This window comes from Culex pipiens, chromosome 1 (assembly GCF_016801865.2).
Source record: "Culex pipiens pallens isolate TS chromosome 1, TS_CPP_V2, whole genome shotgun sequence".
In the NCBI taxonomy this organism is placed as follows: Eukaryota; Metazoa; Arthropoda; class Insecta; order Diptera; family Culicidae; genus Culex; species Culex pipiens.
The window spans coordinates 18014432-18037768 of record NC_068937.1 but is presented as its reverse complement, the minus strand read 5'-3'; the positions used below and the strand labels follow the sequence as shown (position 1 = coordinate 18037768).

At 32.2% G+C, this 23337-nt stretch overlaps 1 protein-coding gene and 1 non-coding gene across 9 annotated transcripts in view; both read right to left on the bottom strand.

Annotated features, from left to right (window-relative positions):
• LOC120421415 (uncharacterized) overlaps positions 1–23337 on the bottom strand; it is a 241760-nt gene that overhangs the window by 84091 nt on the left and 134332 nt on the right. For all 8 annotated transcript variants that reach the window (XR_005605979.1, XR_005605980.2, XM_039584620.2 and 5 more), the window contains exons 2-7: positions 16549–17131; positions 6774–6841; positions 5493–6659; positions 5156–5392; positions 4895–5093; positions 4408–4835 (exon numbers count right to left, since the gene is read on the bottom strand). Coding sequence is in view for 6 of the 8 variants with exons in the window: in XM_039584620.2 (XP_039440554.1) it covers positions 4408–4835; positions 4895–5093; positions 5156–5392; positions 5493–6659; positions 6774–6841; positions 16549–17131 (2682 nt within the window). In the remaining 2 variants the exon portion in view is untranslated. The remainder of the gene's footprint in view (positions 1–4407; positions 4836–4894; positions 5094–5155; positions 5393–5492; positions 6660–6773; positions 6842–16548; positions 17132–23337) is intronic.
• Trnat-ugu (transfer RNA threonine (anticodon UGU)) lies at positions 16257–16329 on the bottom strand. Its single transcript has one exon. It is a non-coding gene; the product is annotated as a tRNA-Thr (tRNA).

Genomic DNA, 23337 nt, shown 5'->3' with positions numbered 1-23337 from the left:
ATTAGGTTAAGGTTTAGTACTTCCACCATTGGCCTGAAGTTAGTATGGAACTTCTAAAAATTTACTATAGGAAATTTTCACTTTTAACCTCTTCTTAGAGAAAATTTCCCAAAACCCAATCAAATTTTCCTATTCTCAAGTTTCTTATAGGTTTTGATCCGGGGAACAACTTTGTAGAACATCGCAAAGCGCTAGGGATTGATCCCGAAAAGATACAGGATATGTTTTGGAGTTTGGAAAACAAATTTAACGTGCTCTAAAAATTTGCCTGTATCTTTCCGGGATTAATTCTTAGCGCTTTATGATGTTCTACAAAGTTGTTTCCCGGATCAAAACCTATAAGAAACCTCTATTTTGAGAAAAAATCATAGGGCATAGGGAAACTTTCTCGAAGAAGAGTTAAAAAGTTGAAAATAAATAAATTAAATTTATTGGAATTTCTTAATAACTTCAGGTCAAAAGTGGAACTACTTATCATTAATCAAATGCGCTCAAAATTTCAGGCTAGCTTCTGGGGCTATAATGCTACAAAATTCCGGTCGAGGCGTTCGAAATTGAACACTTTTGTCTTTTTCATATATCCGTGAGCCACGCTAATGCACATACCTAGAGCGTGTTATTTGATGTAATTTTCAAGCAAATCAGACCCAATTTTATTTGTTCTCAGATATTTCACTTGACCGTGCAGCGAAACGTCAGCCATGTTGAATTTAGCTGACGGATGGTGCGCTTGAGAACAAATTTTATTTTCGCGAAACCTTTGAAAAAGCAGTAACTATCTTTCACTGAGTATCAGAGGAACGTTAAAAACATTGTAAAAGGTAAGTTGATTGATTTTCCGTTGAAAACTAAAAACAATCTAACAATTTTTGTGCTTTTACAGGTGCGCGTGTTTTGTTTCGCCAGCTTTTCCATCATTTGGTACAGCTCCGCATCTCAACCTGCGCGAAGGTTGGCGGAAGAAAAAGCTCAGTTCTTGGCTTAAACGGTCAGTGTCCATTGCGGATCCGACGGAATTTGACCAGCAAAGGCGATCTGATGAAGTTTCCCGGCCAACATCAAAACACAACAAGGCACAGAGTGTCGTCGAATCGATTCAGGTGACGACTAGTAGCTGGAACCGGTGTCTGAAAACAATGGGGGATGTGACTGTCTGAGAAAATCTCCCGCAGAAGAGAAATCGTTGAAATCGGAAGTGCTAACTAAAGACAAAATAATAAAAAAGTGTGAATTGTCATGAAGTAACGAGTGTTCGAATAAAAATTACTTATTTGTGAATAAATGTGGTGTTTTTCTCTCAATCCAATAAGAATTCTCCCAGCCCAATAAGAAAAAAAATCCAATGAAATTACGTTCGATGTAATTTTACACGACCATGTCGAGCCTTGTTTGGGCCGTGTAATTTTAAAATCAGACTGAATTTTACGTCTTATTTGACGCTCCAGTTATGTGCATCAAATAGACAGAATATTACAGGATTTTTTCGAAGTGTGTTGGAACCGGATTAAGCGTGGATGAAACACGTCTAGTGTTGTGAAAACAAAGAACATTCATTTTGTAATGATAAAATGCAATAAAATGATTAATTTAGCATTGTAACGGTTGGTTTTATTTAATCCAATAAGAATAGTTCAATTCATACAGGAATGGTTCCAAATAAAATTGCGTTAGTTGTAATTTTACACGACCGTATCGGTTGATGATTTGGGTCATGTAATTTTCAAATCAGATGTAATTTTAAGTCTTATTTGACGCTCCAGTTATGTGCATCAAATAGACAGAAAATTACACGTTTTTTTCGTGGTGTGTGCAGAAGGTCGCGGGTTCAAATCCCGTTGTCGTCGAAGATTTTTTTTGCTCAACAGTTGACAATTTGATCCAATTTCGATTCTATGTTAAGCTTTGAATTGCACTGACGGACATAGTTTCATTTCCAGTATGCATGAGGATGCTGCTGGGGCTTCGGGATGATTGGTCGATGACATGTGTATGTGAATGTCACAATGAGTTTGTGTGTTGGTGAGGCGCCCTGGGACTGTAGAAACACCCTGAACGGGGGACGACATGATGAGCGTTGGTGATGTTTGGGGTTCCGGACCGAAACTGGGACAATACACGAGCTTTTTTCCGGAAAACGGGAACGTGTTGCGTCATTGAGTTGATTGAACGGATCACCGGACAATGACAGTGCACAGTTGTGACAGTGGGTGCACGGAGGAATTTCTAATTTTGGGAAATTAGATTAGAGAGGTTATGTTTTCCGGGGAATGGGGCACAAACTTGTTTGTGGTGTGTTAATAGCTGTCGAGGGATTACGAGATAGCGTTGATGCATGTTTTGGGATTAGCATCAATAAATTTGTTATGTTCGTTTCATGAAATATTCAGACTTGAAATAATTCATCATTTAAATCAGATCATTTAAATTCAAAACCACTTTTACCAGAAATTTAACTAAATTGATCAAGAGAGCAAAAATCAGTAAAAAATCAAAACATACAGCATATTAATGTTGAACTCAGATTTCCAGATCGATGAAAAACAAACGTGAATCATTGATCATTTATAACTTAAATTCATCATCAAATTGTCAAAATTGTCAAAATGATCAAAATTGTCAAAATTGTCAAAATTGTCAAAATTGTGAAAAATTGGCAAAATTGTCAAAATGGTCAAAATTGTCAAAATTGTCAAAATTGTCAAAATTGTCAAAATTGTCAAAATTGTAAAAATTGTAAAAATTGTAAAAATTGTAAAAATTGTAAAAATTGTAAAAATTGTCAAAATTGTCAAAATTGGTCAAAATTGTCAAAATTGTCAAAATTGTCAAAATTGTCAAAATTGTCAAAATTGTCAAAATTGTCAAAATTGTCAAAATTGTCAAAATTGTCAAAATTGTCAAAATTGTCAAAATTGTCAAAATTGTCAAAATTGTCAAAATTGTCAAAATTGTCAAAATTGTCAAAATTGTCAAAATTGTCAAAATTGTCAAAATTGTCAAAATTGTCAAAATTGTCAAAATTGTCAAAATTGTCAAAATTGTCAAAATTGTCAAAATTGTCAAAATTGTCAAAATTGTCAAAATTGTCAAAATGGTCAAAATTGTCAAAATTTTCAAAATTGTCAAAATTGTCAAAATTGTCAAAATTGTCAAAATTGTCAAAATTGTCAAAATTGTCAAAATTGTCAAAATTGTCAAAATTGTCAAAATTGTCAAAATTGTCAAAATTGTCAAAATTGTCAAAATTGTCAAAATTGTCAAAATTGTCAAAATTGTCAAAATTGTCAAAATTTTCAAAATTGTCAAAATTGTCAAAATTGTCAAAATTGTCAACATTGTCAAAATTGTCAAAATTGTCAAAATTGTCAAAATTGTCAAAATTGTCAAAATTGTCAAAATTGTCAAAATTGTCAAAATTGTCAAAATTGTCAAAATTGTCAAAATTGTCAAAATTGTCAAAATTGTCAAAATTGTCAAAATTGTCAAAATTGTCAAAATTGTCAAAATTGTCAAAATTGTCAAAATTGTCAAAATTGTCAAAATTGTCAAAATTGTCAAAATTGTCAAAATTGTCAAAATTGTCAAAATTGTCAAAATTGTCAAAATTGTCAAAATTGTCAAAATTGTCAAAATTGTCAAAATTGTCAAAATTGTCAAAATTGTCAAAATTGTCAAAATTGTCAAAATTGTCAAAATTGTCAAAATTGTCAAAATTGTCAAAATTGTCAAAATTGTCAAAATTGTCAAAATTGTCAAAATTGTCAAAATTGTCAAAATTGTCAAAATTTTCAAAATTGTCAAAATTGTCAAAATTGTCAAAATTGTCAAAAATGACGTTTCTTTCAGATCTTTAAAATGGCCATTTAAGTTGATGATTGATGGATTTACGGAAAGTATTACGGCTGTTTGTAGGTGGATTGCAGATGAAAGAGCTTTTGAACACATTTTTTCGAAGAAAATCCGCGTGAAATAAGGTCGCAAAAGTGACGTCACAATTCAAATTTTAAAATACGAACACCAATACGAAAAAGTCACAAACACACACGCACACAAACAACGAGAAAACGAAGTGAGCTCTCAGCAGCAGAGGTGAGCGCCCTCTCTCTCCAAGAGAGAGAGGAGAGAAAGAGCAAGAATCACAGCAGGAAGTAGTAGAGAAAGACAACATCCAGGTTTGTAGACCAAAAACAATCATTTTTGTTGTGAAAACAACTCGAAATCAAAACAAATAAACAAAAAACTGAGAAGGAACAGGTGAAACCGGGAGAGAGTTGACGTGAACACATGAAAAGGAAGGAAGATGAAGAGAGAGACTTTGAGAGAGAGACGCGCAGTGGTGAGTGCTGCTTGGAAAGTGGGCAGGTGAAGAGGGAAGAGATGTAAACATGTCACAGCAAAGACACTCACCGTTCTCCATGGCGACCTTTGCCTTGTAGCCGCCAAAGTGGTTCGAATAGTCGGACACGAAGCGGAGCGCGAGCAGCGGACCGTGCGTCACGTGTCGGAGCAGTTTCAGCTTGGAGCTCCAGTCGCCGCAGACCTTGCGCGGGACGCGCCCGGAACCGAGGTCCGGGGGAGGTTTGGTGAGGTCGTAGCTGGGGTCGTTCGGTTGGAGGATCAGGTTGGGGGACTTGTTGGCGAATGTTGAGATGAGTCGGTCGCTGACGTCGATTTTGGAGGGGGTGGCGTTGGATTTGCGCCGCCGGATGCCACGGTTCGTGCTGTGGCGGGGGTTTCGGGTTTGGAAGAGGGGGCCGTGGGTCCGGGCGGGTTTGGTGTACGGGGAGGAGAGATTCGCCGGAGGTTCCACGATCTGGAGGTAGTCGTAGGCGCAGCTGTTGGGGGAAAGTGAGGTTAGGGATTGGAACGTGCTTGGTTATGGGGATCTACTCACAGCGGCTCACTCTCCAGGACCAGCTCCTCAAAGTCCAGCACTATCCGGTAGCCGGGCGGGGCAGTGATCATGGTCAGGCAGTTTACGTTGTCCGGGTAGGACCGGGGAAAGCCCGGGCTCCAGATGGTCATCTTCGGGCGATCCATCGTCAGCTGGATCGTTTTGTTGCAGTCGGCGTGCCACGTCTGCTCCAGGCCTTCTGAAATGGGTTCCGGAATTTCATAACCTCAAAAAAACAATCAAAACAATGGGAATTCTAACCTTCAACGGCGACCCGCTCGCAGATGTAGAAGTTCCGCGTGTCGCAGTCCCGGTCGTTCCACATGTACGAGTCGACCAGGGGACTCGCGCTGGAGGACGGCGATGCCTGCGGCGACGACGAAGTGCCCGGCGGAGTTTGGAACTGCCGTCGGATTTCGACGCAGTCCTGACCGCTCAGACCGTCGTCGTTGGGCTGTCGGTTGTAGTTGCCCTGCTGGATCCAGCCGGGAAACCAATCTGAAACGAATGTTTTCTTGTTAGTAAACAATGCGTTTGACAGATGGTTACCAATGTAAACAACGCTAAAGGTAAGCACCTGTCAAACTCCAATACTCACTCGAATACGTAAATGGGAAGTTGTCGGTCCACCGAAAGTCCCCCTCGAGCACCCGGTCGCTGGCCCCGATCCAGTACGCGTTCCCCTCCCGGTAGCCGGGACTCTTGAGCAGCATCTGGTCCACCAGCTTCTGGTCCGCCACGGACCGTATCGACGCGAGGTGCCCCCCGCGCCGGTTGCACTCCCCCTCCGCGCCGAGCCAACTGAGGGGGCGATTCTCGAACGGCGCAACGCAAAACTGCTGCCCGCTGGCGATCCACCCGAAGGCACACTGGGCCACCACGTTCTCCACCGGAACGTGCGAGTACTCCAGCAGGAGCGACGGAACGGCGAGGGTGGAACTGTTCGCCGGAGCGTCCAGGGCCGCCAGCAGGGCGTGCTTGGACACGTGAATCACTAAGCTATTATCACTGGAGAGCAGCGTGTAGCGCGTTGACGCGCTGAAGCTGTCAACGCAGCGGTTCCACCGGTTCTTCAGCGCTTCCTCGTACACCTCGACGCGGAGTCCGCTGTAGCACGGCGTCCGGAAGCCGTCCTCCTCCTCCTGACTTAAGTCTATTTGTTCGTGTTTGATCGGAGCTGTCACCGTCGACGTGTTGCCCTGATTGGCCACCAGCCGCAGCGAGATCCGGTTCCCGTACGGCAGGTGCACCTTGAACCGGCAGTCCAGACCCCGGCGGGGCCTCAATAGCACCGTACTGTTCCTATCACTGAGCGTTACATTGTAACAGTAGTCCACTAGTCTAAAGTTAAAACTAAACACCGGCCGGTTGTACACCAGGACGCTCGTATTGCGGTGCGTCTGGAAGTGAAACGTCCGTTCGTGCTTTGGCAGTTCTTCGAGCTTGCCGCACAGCAGGTGCAGCCGACCCCCCAACTCTTCCCGCAGCTGTTCCCCCCGGCCTCCGTCTACACTACCGCCAGAGACGGAGACGGACTCGGAGGAGCTCGAATCGTCGTCGAGAAACCGCAGATAGCCGCCGTCCGCGCGGCACGGAATGTTGAGCCTGGTCAGCTGCACGACCAGCCCCGGACGCTGGCCGTCGTCATCGTCGTCGTCGTTGTCCTCGAAGCGCGAGGGGAAGCCTATCCTACAGCCGGCGTACTCCGCCGGCAGCTTGCCGGAGTCGAGCGAGCCCGAGGTGTCCTTAAGTAGTAAATTGCATTCTGCGAACGGAAAGAAAAACATTGAATTTTGACAGTTGCTCACCTTGCTTTGCGCGTTAGCGCAAAGAGCAAGGACGAATAACGCTGAAGGTAAGCATCTGTCAAACAACCTACCTTTTAAAAGCACCATTGTGTAAATCAGTTCGTAAACAATATGGCTGGTCATTGTACGATATAATATCCTGCGGGAGAGAGACAGAGCGAAAACAAAGGGCACGATTTAGTTTCAGAGCTAAGAAAAAACTGGAGACGGAAAAGTTGTAATGGGTCAAACTATAAGAAGCTGAGGTGTCGACTGGTTTCGAGGAAAGCGATCTTTGTTTAGGGCACCATCACACCGCCCTCTCTCTTTCGAGTTAGTTGCAAAGCTGTTTTGCACGAGACTTCAAAGTTTTTCGAAACCGCTTTCCATTGAGTAGTTGAAGAGGGGATTTGTAGGGGGTCAACGGGGTTAAATAAAACCTTATGATAATCACATTTATTGTGACCTAAAAATTGAAGATTTTTCAACATTTATGATTTAAAATGAAGAAAACCAGTTCATTGACCAATCTTTGAAATTTACAATTGTTCGTATGCAATTTCACTTCTTCAATTTGTAAGGTAATAAGAAGCTTCCTGTCTTTCACAATATTTATTTCAGATCATTAATCGACTTACTTCAAAGGATCAAATTTGTAACTTGATTTATCTACAAATAATTCAATCGTAACGAGGACGATAACGATAATTTTTTTACGCATGTTTAATGCTTATCTGTAAAAAAAAACTTTAAAAAATTGGCATATTCGAAAATTTGAGTATTTTCACATTTAAAAAATTTTTTAGTCATTAAAAACCAGTAACAATAATGTTTTGAAAGTTTCTACAATTTTATTTCTTTGGTAACATGTAATTTTGTGAAATGCTTTTTCACTCTTTCATTGTTTATTTTTGAAAAAAAACTGATATTTTCACAAAATACCGTATTTTTTAGAAAATTACTTATTTTTTAAATAAACAATGTGAAGCGAAATTTTGTCTGCGTTTTCACTTTATTAGAGGTTTTTTTGTTGAAAGTAAAAAAAATAATAAAATGCATTTTTTTTCCGAAAATTTTTAAATTTTCAAAATTTGCAAAAGTGAAGCAAATTTTGTATGTTTTTCGCTTTATTTGAGTTTTTTTGTGTTGATAACTAAAATTTTCACAAAATGCAGTAGTTTTCGAAAATACTGAAATTTTTAAAATTTGCAATATGGGTATCAAACGAAGCGAAATTTGTTTGGTATTTTCAAATTATAAGTGTCTTTTTTGGCAAATACTGAACTTTTACAAAATACCATATATTTTCAAAAGTACTCAAATTTTCATGTTTTGATATTTTCACTTTTTTATAGTTTTTTTTTAACAAGTTAAAATTTTCAAAAAATACAAAAATGTTCACAAAATTCCGCATTTTTCAAAAATACTAAAATTTTCTAAACTTTGTGAAAATTTAAGTTTTTTAAACAAAAAAAAACTGCAATAAAGTAAAAACAATATTGCAAATTTTGCTAATTTACTAATATGCATTATGAGTACCAATTGAATACTCAATTTATAGGAAAATTTTCACAAAATAATATAATTTGTGAAATGGGTGCCTATGGGTTTGTATTTAATTTTTAAAACATAACTGTTTTTGGTTTTAAATTACTTAAAGTGTTTTTTTTCTGAAAGTTCCCTAATTGTCATATTTGGCAATGTTAATAAAGGATTATCGCAAAATAACACAACTTGTTCAATGGGTATAAAAAACTAATTTGGTACGGATTTTTAAACCGTTTTGTTGTTTTTGATTTTGATCTCTTGGAATTTCTTTTTGTGAAAATACTAAATTTTTAAATGTTGAAACATGAGTGTCCATCGAATGCCAAAAATCATAGAAATTTTTCACAAAATTACATATTACCAAAGAAAAAAAAATTGTAGAAACTTTCAAAACTAAATTGTTACTGGTTTTAAATTACTTAAAAGTTTATTCTTTGTAAAAATACTCAAATTGTCTAATTTGCCATTTTTTTAAAAGATTTTTTTACAAATAAGCATTTAACAAGTGTAACAGAATTGCGTGAATTTCTAGAAGAATGCTCTTATTGATGTTTATTTCTTTATGTTTTATTTTTAAATCTATTTTTTAATTTTGCAATATAAGCCAAAATTCATAGAAATTGTTTAAAAATAACATAATTTGTTAAATGATTAATGAGTTCTGTAAGAAAAAGACGAACAAAAAATGACACGTTTTATGCAACGTAAGTAATAGGATAATTTTCAAAACATGTTTTGAATTACTCAATTTTTTTTTTAAATATGTCAAAAAAAGTTAAATTGGCTGAAATTCAAAAAATATTATTTTGTTTTTTCAAACTTGAAATTTTAAAATTTTCCTAATGAGTATCAATAAAAGCAAACTTAGCAAAGATTTTTTATTTGAGATTTCACTGAATTTTTCATTATATCCTTTTATTAATCTTTTATTTTGTTTTCACCGAAATACTACAATTTAATTTCAAAAAACTTCTCAGAAAGCCAAGAGGAATAATATTGTTTAAAATACATTTTTGTATAGAAAATAGTAGAAATTAACAGCCGATTTAAAATTATTTTTAACATCTCTTTAAAGGCTTTTTTTCTGTACTTTATATTTAACAGAGCCTTCAAAAAATTTAAATTTTTGGATCACTGATCGGAAATGACGTACATCTGAAGGATTTTTCAAAAATATTTGATACTTAAAAAAAAAATTGATGGTACCATACCTGTGATCATGTTAAAGCATTTTTTTTTAAATATAGTTGTTTTGCTCCCCCCCTCTACATTGCCTTTTTAGTCTGGGATAAAAAATTTAGAATAAAACGTGCTCGTCGATTTTTTTATGCTGATTTGGCTAGTTTTTAGATTATAAGAGCATAATTTTTTACAACTTACCAATTTTAGGAAGTTTGTACCTATTTGAACAATCGCATTTCTTTTTAATTATCAAAAATTTCACAACACGCAAAAGTTGTTAAACGAAGGCAAAATTCATAAGATATTATAAAATTAATATTTTTTGTACGATGTGCTAAAACTATTGACATAAAATCGTATCTTTTCTGGAAATTTCATAACATATAGTTGTTCAAAACGAAATATATCTTGGAGACACAGAAAACCCCAAAAAAGGTAAAAATCTTTAGTACTTTACATAACAAAATAATTTGAAAAAAATATTTGCGGATATAATAAGTACTTTTCAACTCTAAAAAAATATAAAAATTGACTTTAGGGTACGCAGCATCCAAAGAAGTAGTTGTCTTCTTATTTCAACATTGTTGATCTTGCGGACCCAATCCTGACATAATTTGATTATAAAAATTGACAAATTTTGTTACAAATCTTTTTGGAAATAGTAGCTTAGGGGATGAACACAAAATTATATCGATAGTTCCCGTAGTTTTGATGATATTAAAATGTCTGTAACAAAAATGTGGGTGCAAAAGCTCTGGTTGATGTGCACCGTTAACTGTGCACATCAACATTGATAGTCTTTATGAATCTCAGCCATGTTATGTTCCAGTTTGATTGAATTTCACTAAAAAAAAACTTGAATTGAGACTAAATTTATACAAGAATAAGATAACTTTCTTAATGTATCCATTTGAAAATTTTGAAGGAACCCTCTTAAAAGTTACGAGTAGGATAGAAAACTCGAAATTGCTAATTTGAAAATTAAAACTACATTTATGTCAAGAAGCAATCATCTGATCATAGATAATGTAAAGTTATATTATTTTTTAAGATGATTTCCACATTCCATCTCTCATCAAAATTACATCTTCGGTCCATTTCACCCCTCATGGTCACGATCCACCCACCTCCCTCTCCTCAAAAGGGCGTGAAAAAACTTGTGTCCCCCCACAGTATTGACGTGCGCGTGGTGCGGTTTGTCACACTTCCGGATATCAATTTGAGCGACCGAGCGTTGAAAACTTTCATCAAGTCAACTTTGTGGAGAAAGAAAGGAAAAAAACTGCGGAAGGGAAAAACTTTTCCGACGACTGCATCGAACTTTTTCCTCGTGTCGGGGGGAAAAACTAAGGAAATTCATTGCAGGAAGAGAAAAAAAGAAGTTATTTAACTTTGGATTTAAAAAAAAAAGTTGAATGACCCCTTGTGTCCACCCCGGCGGCGAATCCTTGAACCTTCTGTGGGTTTTGCTTGTAACAGCAGGAAAAGCAGGGGAAAATAGGAAAAGTTTTCCCTTGAAGAGACACATTCTGGGTCTGTTCTGCGAGAGGACATTACACCAGGATTAACGAAGCTATCGTATCTGCCTTTATTGCACCCCGGGGGGATGGCGATACAAAGGAAGAACATTGCCATTAAAGTATGGTTTGACTTGGTAAATTATCTATGTTTATTGCGCTTTTCCCAGAATTCATATCAGATAACTTATCGTTAACCACTTGATGATATTACAATTCTGAGAAAAAAATAATTCATGCTCTTAAAGTCGTCACAAATGTCGCCTTTGGGCAACGTTAAAAAATGCAAAAACATCCAGAAGGACAGAAAACTCTGCAAATTTCAATCCATTCAAAAGTTTGCGGTTCCGAAAAAAAAATAACCAAAATAACTCAGCCAGGAAAGCAATAGAAGCAGAGGACGACTGCAGTATCGTGCTGCACAATTTTTGTTTCTGCTGATTGTGTTGCTTGTCATGCAATCACTGCAATATGCAGAAGAGGGACAAAAAAGTTGGGCATAAATCTAGGAATAGATGATAACACTGAAGAAAGATATTTATTCGGAAGTGCATTGAGAAGTTGTGTGATTCGAAAAATATTAAAGCAACAATTTTCCTTTGAGTTTTATTTTGTTCCTTTTTCCGTCCACTAGAAAAATGCATGTTTTTTTTATTTTAAGCATTGCTTTTTTCTTAAAAAAGGCAACAACTTACAGATATCTTGTTCTCAAAATTCTGTTTTTTTAAACGCCAACATCTTACATAAGTTAACCTTTGACAAGCTTATTGAAAAATGTTGAATAATTTGGATATTTTTTTCTAAATGCATAAATAAATTAACTTATGAGAAAATCTGTAATTGTTTTTAAAGATTTTTAGTGCTTTGAAAAATAACTAATGATTTTTTATGATAAAATAGTTAACTATTCAAAATGGTATAAATATTTTTTTAAACTCAATTATTTCCAATACAATCGGTCATGTTTAAGGATTGAAAAAAAAATCTGCGCAGACTTAGCTCGAGGGGAAGCATGAAGAATGGGGTCCACAGAAACACGGGCATTTTGAATTATTCAAAAATATTTAGTCTAAGCCGAATGGTTTTTCTCCAAAATTTCTACAAAGAATAAGTGCTGTTCGCTACTCCCACATATTGCATGCAATTTTTGGATTGAATGCAACAGCGCCGAACCGCCCTAATTCTCCATACAAAATTTGAAGAAAAACCATCGGCCCAGACTAAATATTTTTGAAAAAATTCAAAATGCACGTGTTTCTGTGGACCCCGTTCTTCATGCTTCCTCTCGAATTGAGCCTGCGCAATCATTTTTGTCAATTTGTTTTGGTCAGTGTAATTATATGAAAATTTTCACAAAAATACTAATTTTTCCTGTATTTTCAATGCATTTTTTTTACTCTAAAAAAACCTCAAAATAACTGTATTGCAATAATGCTATCAAATGACCGGGTTTATGTCATACATTCCGAACGTCATACAATTTTTTTGAAAATACTTAAAAAAATCCAAAATTCAAATTTTCGAAAAAATACTCAAAATTTTATTTTTTTTGCAAATGATTGGGATTTTTCAAATTTTTTTGAATGTTATTAAATCTATTTTTTAAATACTCAAAATTATCACAAAACTACCTTTTTTAGAAAAAAAAAACACTCAAAATTTCTGTTTTTTTTTTTTTGCAATAAGGGTATCAAATATATTTTTTTGGATATTGAAAAAAATCACAAAACAACGTATCTACGAAAAAAAAAATTAAAACGCAAAATTCCAGTTTTTAAAAATTATTAGATTTTTTTGAATTTTAAAACTTAGAAGTTTTGAGTATTTTTTTTCGAAATACGTAGTTTTGTGAAAATTTTGAGTATTTTCAAAAAATGTTGCTATTACATTCGAAAGATATGGAAAAATTCCGATCATATTTTGGAAAACTGAAATTTTGATTATTTTTTTAAAAATACGTGATTTTGTGACAAATTTGAGTATTTTCAAAAATGTGTGCTACGTAGTTTTGTGATTTTTTTTAGTATTTTCAAAAAATGTTGTTAGGCCGATGCAAATATTTAAAAAAGTTTTTGTCCCTCGGCCCTGGCCGAGGTCAAGAGGGGGGCAAAATAATAAAAAAGATATAAAAATTTTAATAACAAGCCATAGTCTTCACATTTAAATGAAAAAAGTGTTTTAAAATGCATTTAACACTAGTTCAGTTGTTTTGCAATCATTAGTTTTCAAAAATCTAAGATCTGACAAAAACAAAAATTGTATCGAAAAAAAAGATTTTGCATCGAAAATTTTCAAAAAATCTCAAGATTTTTGAATAAACCCAAACAAGCTAAAAATGATTTTAAACGCAGGAGAATGTAATTTAATTTGATTTCAGTTGGTTGCACTTGAATTTTCATTGAAATTTTGAAGTTTATTGTAAAAATATTTTTTTGCCCCCTGATTTTTCGGGCCAATTTTGAAGGGGGGGGGGGGGGGGGGGGTGACAAAAACTTTTAAAAATATTTGTACCAGCCTTATAACATTCGAAATATAAGAAAAAATTCCGATGATATTTTGAAATACTAAAATTTTGATTATTTAAAAAAAAAAAACGTAATTTTGTGAAAATTTTCAAAAATGTGTATTATAACTTTCGAAATGCACTTAAAAAACTTAAATTTTTTAATTTTTGTTTTTCAAAAATACGTAGTTTCTAGTTTTTTTTTTGTATTTTCAAAAAAAAATACATTTGAAATGCATGAAAAAATCCCGATCGTTTGATACCCATATTGCAATAACAATAATTTTAGTTTTTTTTTTCGAGAAATAGATAATAGATAAGGGACCATCCATAAACCACGTGGACACTTTTTTGGGAACTCCCCCCCCCCTCGTGGACAATTGTCCATACAAAAAAAAACTGTTTTGTATGGTTCGTGGACAATCAACCCACACCCCCCCCCCCCTTCTAAAGTGTCCACGTGGTTTATGGATGGGCCCTAATAGATAATAGATAATAGATAATAGATAATAGATAATAGATAATAGATAATAGATAATAGATAATAGATAATAGATAATAGATAATAGATAATAGATAATAGATAATAGATAATAGATAATAGATAATAGATAATAGATAATAGATAATAGATAATAGATAATAGATAATAGATAATAGATAATAGATAATAGATAATAGATAATAGATAATAGATAATAGATAATAGATAATAGATAATAGATAATAGATAATAGATAATAGATAATAGATAATAGATAATAGATAATAGATAATAGATAATAGATAATAGATAATAGATAATAGATAATAGATAATAGATAATAGATAATAGATAATAGATAATAGATAATAGATAATAGATAATAGATAATAGATAATAGATAATAGATAATAGATAATATATAATAGATAATAGATAATAGATAATAGATAATAGATAATAGATAATAGATAATAGATAATAGATAATAGATAATAGATAATAGATAATAGATAATAGATAATAGATAATAGATAATAGATAATAGATAATAGATAATAGATAATAGATAATAGATAATAGATAATAGATAATAGATAATAGATAATAGATAATAGATAATAGATAATAGATAATAGATAATAGATAATAGATAATAGATAATAGATAATAGATAATATATAATAGATAATAGATAATAGATAATAGAAAATAGATAATAGATAATAGATAATAGATAATAGATAATAGATAATAGATAATAGAAAATAGATAATAGATAATAGATAATAGATAATAGATAATGGATAATAGATAATAGATAATAGATAATAGATAATAGATAATAGATAATAGATAATAGATAATGGAAAATGGATAATAGATAATAGATAATAGATAATAGATAATAGATAATAGATAATAGATAATAGATAATAGATAATAGATAATAGATAATAGATAATAGATAATAGATAATAGATAATAGATAATAGATAATAGATAATAGATAATAGATAATAGATAATAGATAATAGATAATAGATAATAGATAATAGATAATAGATAATAGATAATAGATAATAGATAATAGATAATAGATAATAGATAATAGATAATAGATAATAGATAATAGATAATAGATAATAGATAATAGATAATAGATAATAGATAATAGATAATAGATAATAGATAATATATAATATATAATAGATAATAGATAATAGATAATAGATAATAGATAATAGATAATAGATAATAGATAATAGATAATAGATAATAGATAATAGATAATAGATAATAGATAATAGATAATAGATAATAGATAATAGATAATAGATAATAGATAATAGATAATAGATAATAGATAATAGATAATAGATAATAGATAATAGATAATAGATAATAGATAATAGATAATAGATAATAGATAATAGATAATAGATAATAGATAATAGATAATAGATAATAGATAATAGATAATAGATAATAGATAATAGATAATAGATAATAGATAATAGATAATAGATAATAGATAATAGATAATAGATAATAGATAATAGATAATAGATAATAGATAATAGATAATAGATAATAGATAATAGATAATAGATAATAGATAATAGATAATAGATAATAGATAATAGATAATAGATAATAGATAATAGATAATAGATAATAGATAATAGATAATAGATAATAGATAATAGATAATAGATAATAGATAATAGATAATAGATAATAGATAATATATAATAGATAATAGATAATAGATAATAGATAATAGATAATAGATAATAGATATAGATAATAGATAATAGATAATAGATAATAGATAATAGATAATAGATAATAGATAATAGATAATAGATAATAGATAATAGATAATAGATAATAGATAATAGATAATAGATAATAGATAATAGATAATAGATAATAGATAATAGATAATAGATAATAGATAATAGATAATAGATAATAGATAATAGATAATAGATAATAGATAATGGATAATAGATAATGGATAATAGATAATAGATAATAGATAATAGATAATAGATAATAGATAATAGATAATAGATAATGGAAAATGGATAATAGATAATAGATAATAGATAATAGATAATAGATAATAGATAATGGATAATAGATAATAGATAATAGATAATAGATAATAGATAATAGATAATAGATAATAGATAATAGATAAAACATGATAATTTTAACTAGATTTACCTTTAAAATTTTAAAAAATATATTTAATTCACATTTGATGTTCAAGTCTTATTTTTACATTTTTCACCAGCGATTGATCTTGAAAAAAGATATAAAAAAACATATTTGCCTCCTATGAGAATCGAACTCATGACCGCTGGTTTACAAGACCAGCGCTCTGCCATCTGAGCTAAAGAGGCGGATATCTGAATCATTGACACAGCTAGTCACGCTTCACGGAGTTGTTACACTAACTCTTTCTGTTTGAAAGCAAAATTTAATTGAGTCATCATTATGTTGTTAACAACAGTAGACAATCAACACCATTCAGTTTACAGCTTGGCACAGCTTACTGCGAGAGGTCGGGGCAACAAAAAAAAAAAAAATAACAACAATGCCTCTTTTCAGCTCAAACTCACCTAAAATAGACAGTTCTGTTGCGTTGGCCACCGCTGCCATCTAGACTACCTTCTACGTTGTCACCACTATCACCTGAACCCGCGGCCGCCGCCACCACGGGCACGCTCCAGTTCATGACCATCCGGTCCTGGAACATAAAGTCCTGCCGCCACACGTTGCTCGGACACCGCCGACCGTCAACCGGAAGTTTCTCCTCCTCGTCAAAATCCAGATCCTGCTCGGAACCTGCTTCCTCAAAGTAACCGCTCTCGAGCTGGTCCAGCTTTTGCTTGTGCCGTCGACCCGCCAAACTCCACCGGTTCCACTCGGCTGGCGGCGGCGGCGGTTTCTTGCCCGGGTGGCCACTGGCCCAGTCCGCCTCCAGGTCGTCGATCCACGTGTTCGACGGTGGAAATGGGCCGCCCTCGCCCGGCGGGTGTAACGAATTGGAAAGTGGGTTGCTATCTAAAAAAGTCCCCGCCGGCGGCAGGGCACTGTGGCTGGGCTGGTGACTGGCCGGAATGCCCGAGGTGGTTCCATCTAGCAGCAGCGATTCGATGTAGAAATCACGGACGTCCGACTCTTTTGGGCGGTGGACTTCCACTGGAAAGAGAGGGAGAGAAAAATGGGACCTAATTAGTATTCATGGCAAGAGCGTGTGGAGGCAATTTGGGCCAATTTAGGACCCTGTTGGAATAGTTAAACGTTATGAGTTAATCTCTGGAAAAAACTTTTTTAATTTTTTAATTATTTTTTCAGATATTTACATCTTATTTTTTGAACGTTTTATAACATTCTATCAGATATTTACATCTTATCCAATCACTTTTTTTCGCAAAAAATAAAGAATTAAATCGCAAACCATCGATCAAAAACAAAAATGGAACATAAAGATTGTTTTGTGTGTTTTTTTTTAGCAAGAGAGCTAGAGCAATACATTTTTCTCACAATTTTCAGAGGTAAGAATACATTGTAATGCATTAATTACATTTGTAGATCTCAAATTGAGGGAAGAATTTTTAGGTTTTTGTTGAAAACTGCTAAAATTCATTTATTTTTTTTGCCAAATTTTCATTGGGATTGAAAATTGAAATAAGTATGAGTATAAATCTATGAATAGGTTCTTGAATAATGTTATCTTGATTGCAAAGAAAAGTTTTTTTTATGTCACTAAGGCCGTTGCAAATATTTTTTAAAGTTTACCCCCCCCCCCCCCCCTTCTAAGTTGGCCTGAATAATCAGGGGGCAAAATTTTTTTTTTCGAAACACTTCAAAATTTTAATGAAAATAAAATTTTAATCAACTGAAAACCAGTTAAATGCATTTTCCCGCGAATATAATCATATTTAGCATGTTTGAACTCCTTTGAAATCATTTTAAATTTTCATGAAATACCAATGTGCAATGTTTTTTGCGAAAAAAAAAATCCGTCAATACCTCGATATTTTTAAAACTAATGATTGTAAAGCAACTGTACGCCTGTAAAATGCATTTTAAAAAACCTTTTTTCATCAAATGTTGAAACCTAGGCTTGTAATTTCAATTTTTATATTTTTTATTTTTTTGCCCCCCCGCCCCCCCCCCCTCGACTTTGGTCAGAGCCGAGGGACATAAACTTCAAAAAATATTTGCAACGGCCTAAATCAAATTAAATATAATAAACAAGCCCATTTTTCTAGGTTTCGACAACAAAAATATATAAAATTAAAAAAATAATTAGAAAACAGATTCGAAGGGTTAAAAAAACAAAAAAAATCTTTCTGTCTATCTCGTTATCGTTATTTCGATATAAATTATCGCCGATAATGAACTCTGCTAAAGTGAAAAGCATACAAAATTTTGCTCCGTTTGACACCCATTTTGTAAATTTGAATTTTTTGAGTATTTTCGAAAAACTACGGTTTTTTCATGAAAAATTTAAAACTTTTAAAATAAAACATTTAAAATAAAAATATAAAAAAAGAAAAAATATACAAAATTTCGCTTCGTTTGAAACCTTTATTGCAATTTAAAAAAAAATAGTATTTTCGAAAAATACGATATTTTGAGAAAATTTTACTATTTTCCAAAATAAAACTTTAATAAAGTTAAAAAGCATACACAATTTCACCTCGTTTAATACATATATTGCAAATTTATAAATTTTTAGCATTTTCGAAAAAATATAGTATCTTGTGAAAATTTTACTATTTTTTAAAAAAAACTTTGATATTGTTCTATTTTTTGTCTACAAAATTTCGCTTTCAAAATACCCATATTGTAACTTTTTAAAATTTAAGTATTTTTGAAGAAATATGGTATTTTGTGAAAATTTTACCATTTTCCTTAAAAAAAATACTAAGGTGAAAAAGCATACAAAAATTAGGTTTGCTACCGCTACCTTTATCGTAAATTTTCAAAATTTGAGTATTTTCTAAAGAATACCGTATATATTTCAAAATAAAACTTAAAAAAGTGAAAAAGCATACAAATTTTTGCTTCGTTTGATACCCATATTGCAATTTTCAAAAAATAGTATTTTCGAAAAAATACTTTTTTTGGGGAAATTTATTTTTTCCCAAAAAAAAAAAAATCATAAATAAGGTCAAAAAAGCACACAAAATTTTGCATCTATATATATAAAAAATTTCGACGGTTTTGTTCGAACGCGAATCAATTCAACACGGAATGTCGGATCGAGGTGCTCTTTGTTGCGTTGGGTTTGTATAATTCCAAGGAAGGTTCTTACGCCAAAAAGTTACAACTTTGGCCACTCTGGAACCGATTCCGGAAAATCTGCAGATTGTATGGAAAAAGTTACGTAAAATCAAATTTTGATCACAGGAGGCTGAAAAAGCAACGTCAACAAACGAAAAAAGGCAGAACGAAGTTTGTCGGGTAAGGCTTGTTGTTTTATATTTTATTTTAAAAATCTTCAATATTTTAAAAAAATGCGGCATTTGGGAAGATTTTACTGTTTTTCAAAAAAAATGTGAAAAAAGCATACAAAATTTCGCTTCGTTTGATAGCCATGTTGCCAGTTATGAAAATTTTGGTATTTTCAAAAAAATTATTGCGAATATTTTAGAATTTAAAAAAAATTAATATAAAAGGTGAAAAAGCCTTCAAAATTACACTACGTTTGAAACCCATATCGTTAATTTTAAAAGTTTGAGTATTTCCGAAAGAATACCGTATATATTTCAAAATAAAACTTAAAAAAAGTGAAAAAGCATAGAAATTTTTGCTCAAAAATCATAAATAAGGTGAAAAAAGCACACAAAATTTTGCATTGTTTTATATTTTATTTTAAAAATCTTGAATATTTTAAAAAAATGCGGCATTTGGGAAAATTTTACTGTTTTACCAAAAAATTGTGAAAAAAGCATACAAAATTTCGCTTCGTTTGATAGCCATGTTGCCAGTTATGAAAATTTTGGTATTTTCAAAAAAAATATTGCGAATATTTTAGAATTTAAAACAACTTTTATAAAAGGTGAAAAAGCCTTCAAAATTACACTTCGTTTGAAACCCATATAGTTAATTTTAAAAGTTTGAGTATTTTCGAAAAAACGGAATTTTGTGAATATTTTAGTATTTAAAAAAAATAATACAGTGGAAAATGGTGTGCCTAACAATTAATTTCCCATATAGCGAAAACTATTTGTTGTATAGTTCTCTATTTAATAATATATTATATATTATGGGAATTAGTTGTAAGGCACACTGATCTATTCGGGACCCATATTGTAAATTAAAAAATTTGAGTATTTTCGAAAATAGCAATATTTTGTGAATTTTTTTTCAGAGACCAACTTTTAAAAAGTAAAAAAATCATACAAAATTTCGCTTCGTTTGAACTCATACTGCGATTTATTTGAATTTTAGTATTTTCGAAAGAATACGGTATTTTATGAATATTTTTGTATTTCCCAAAAAAAAAAACGTTACTTAATCCACCTTTAGGCGGTTGGTGCCTTCCTCTCATTTATAGTGATTCCAACCCCCCTAAAAGGTCCACATGTTTATGGATCTCCCCTAACGTTCGCAGCACCTAAGAGGTCCTAATAAAAATAAGTGATGAGTAAAAAAACAGACTACCTACAGACTTTTTGTCAAGATTATACAGACACGGCCTTTGAGGAAAATGGCATCCCTCTACACGGCTTTTTCGTGGCGATCAGTTGAGGTTATGTGAATTCATACCATTTTTTTAACTGCTTGTAATTTAAGATAGATAAGTCAGATCTTGAAAGTTCTTACTCCACCTAAAAGGTCTTCGCATATGCTTTCTAAAAATGTATAACATGTGAGGGTTTCATGAAAAAACCACCCTTTTTACCATAATTTTAATTTAATATGAAACAGTTTTTTTTAACATAGCTTTTTAAATACATGAGAAAACTGCATGAATTTAAATAGCAACTTAGAGGACGTTAAGACGGATCGATTAAAACCATTCCGGCCAAAATCGGTTGAGCCTGTGACAAGATATTCCAGTGACATTGATTTGGTACACATGTCTACATACAGCCAAACACACAGACATTTGCTCAGCTGGTGATTCTGAGTCGATATGTACAAATGAAGGTAGGTCTAGGAGGTCTAACTAAAAAGTTCGTTTTTCGAGTGATTTTATAGCCTTTCCTCAGTAAAGTGAGGAAGGCAAAAACACTTTAATTAAGGGAAAAGGCATACAAAATTTCGCTTCGTTTGAGACCCATATTGCAAATTATGAAAATTTTAGGACTTTCAACAAAAAAAATGGTATTTTGTGAACATGTATAAGTATTTAAACTTTGTAACATAATAACATATTTTACGTGATATGGACAAAAGATCGACAAATCAAAAGGTCGAAAAGACTAAAAGTCGAAAAGAAAAAAGGTCGAAAAGATAAATAGTCGAAAAGACAATAGGTCGAAAAGCTAAAAAGTCGAAAAGGATTAAAGATTGAAATAAGAAAATTAGATAAGTTATTATTACAGTAATATTGCTAAATATTGAAAAACAAAAACAAAAGGTCCAAAGACATAAGGTAGTAAAGATATAAGATCGAAATTCATTAGATTGAAAGGACAAAAGATCAAAAGTGAAATAAATAGTAATTTGAAAGTGAGACATGGGATTATCTTTAAAAAATATGTTAATAAATATTTATTATATTTTTTTTATTCTTTTTTATTTTTCTAAATGATATGTTGCTAGTTTTTCTATTCTTTCAAATAGCTCACTTAAAAAATATTCGAATATTTTGTTATTCTTATTATTTTCGTTGCATCAGTATTTTCTGAGAGATTTTTTTCATTTTTTTTTAAATATGAACAACTTTTTCAATGGTAATAAGATAAATTTTAAATATTCATACCTATTTTTATAGATAAAAAATTGTTTTCAAAAAGAATCAGTCTGAAATAAGAAATATATTGCTGTTATTTTTTTTAAACATTTTTAAAATAATAAATTCTTGTTTTACTTGGCTATGAAAATTTTTGAAAGGTGTTGGGGTCAACCAAAAAGCCAAAAGCTTTGAAATTCCAATAAAAATAGAAGTTCAAATTATTCACGAGGGAGGAAGGGTTAAAGATTTACAAAAAAGTGTCCACGTGGTTTATGGATGGTCCCTTAGTGAAATTCTAAATATAAAGAAAATATTTTTTTCAATTTGTGATCGTAAAACTATTTTTTTAAAAAGAATGAAATTAGTAATAAAAAAAAACGCTGTTAAGTGATTTTTAATGGTTTACAAATATTTATTTAAGAATTTGTAATGAAAGGTTCTATTTTTGGCAATAGTTTTTTCACTTGTTTTTTTTTTCAGGAAATATGTGAAAAAAAATTCAATAAAATTATGCATCATCCTAAGTTTTTTCTCAGATTTAAATAATTTTAAAAAATGTTCAAAATGTATAAATATGGACTACAGCATTAGGAAAAGCGGTGAATACCAGGAAAAAAAATCATGTTTTTTTTTAAATTAAAGAAAATGATTGGTAGAATTACAGTATTAGCGCGAAAATCATATTTTAATAACTTTTAATCATATTTTTGATGAAAATTTTATAAATACAAAAAAAGTTTTTTTTGTTGCAACTTATCAGTTTTTACAAGGTAAACTATATGGAATATTTTAAAGATGTTTTGTAAAAATCTAGTTTTTTTTAAAGGTCATAGCTATTGTCTTTCATATGTTTATAGGACAAATAAAAAAAAACCTAGAAATGAACAACATAACAGATTCTCAAATTCCCTGAGAACGTCTGTCCCCCACAACACAACCTCTGAAAATTTACATTTTAATCGACCACTTCTTGCAAAACCACCTCATAAACAAGCACTAGTGTTCGTGTCTACCAAAAATATATACAAATAAATATATTGTAGAACCAGCCAGCAACACGTGAGCAGCAGCTGTCTGCGGAACTGTCAGAACCATACGCTTTCGTTACCCTCCGGATTGATATGGTGAACCCTTGGGGTGGTGAACGCCGCTTTTCCGTGAGGTCGACTCGTATTGTCTGTTCGTGATAGGATTGCATTTATTATTTGTTCCAACAGCAGCACACTTGACGGAAAACACTGTTGCTCGGCGTTTGTTTTATTTTTGTTTTATGATTTTGTGCCATTTTCATTTGTTGCTTTTTGGGGTTAAGTTGATTGATTTTTGGGGTTTACTAAATTTCTATTTTTAGACAAGTAGAAAGATAATTGAGGGTGATGGTCTTTCACTTAAAAGTTGAAAGCAAACAAACTACCTTCTATTAATTAAAACTTCCCTCCAAAGACAATATCATTCCCCCCTCCTAAGTTCAATCCACTCTCTTCTCACA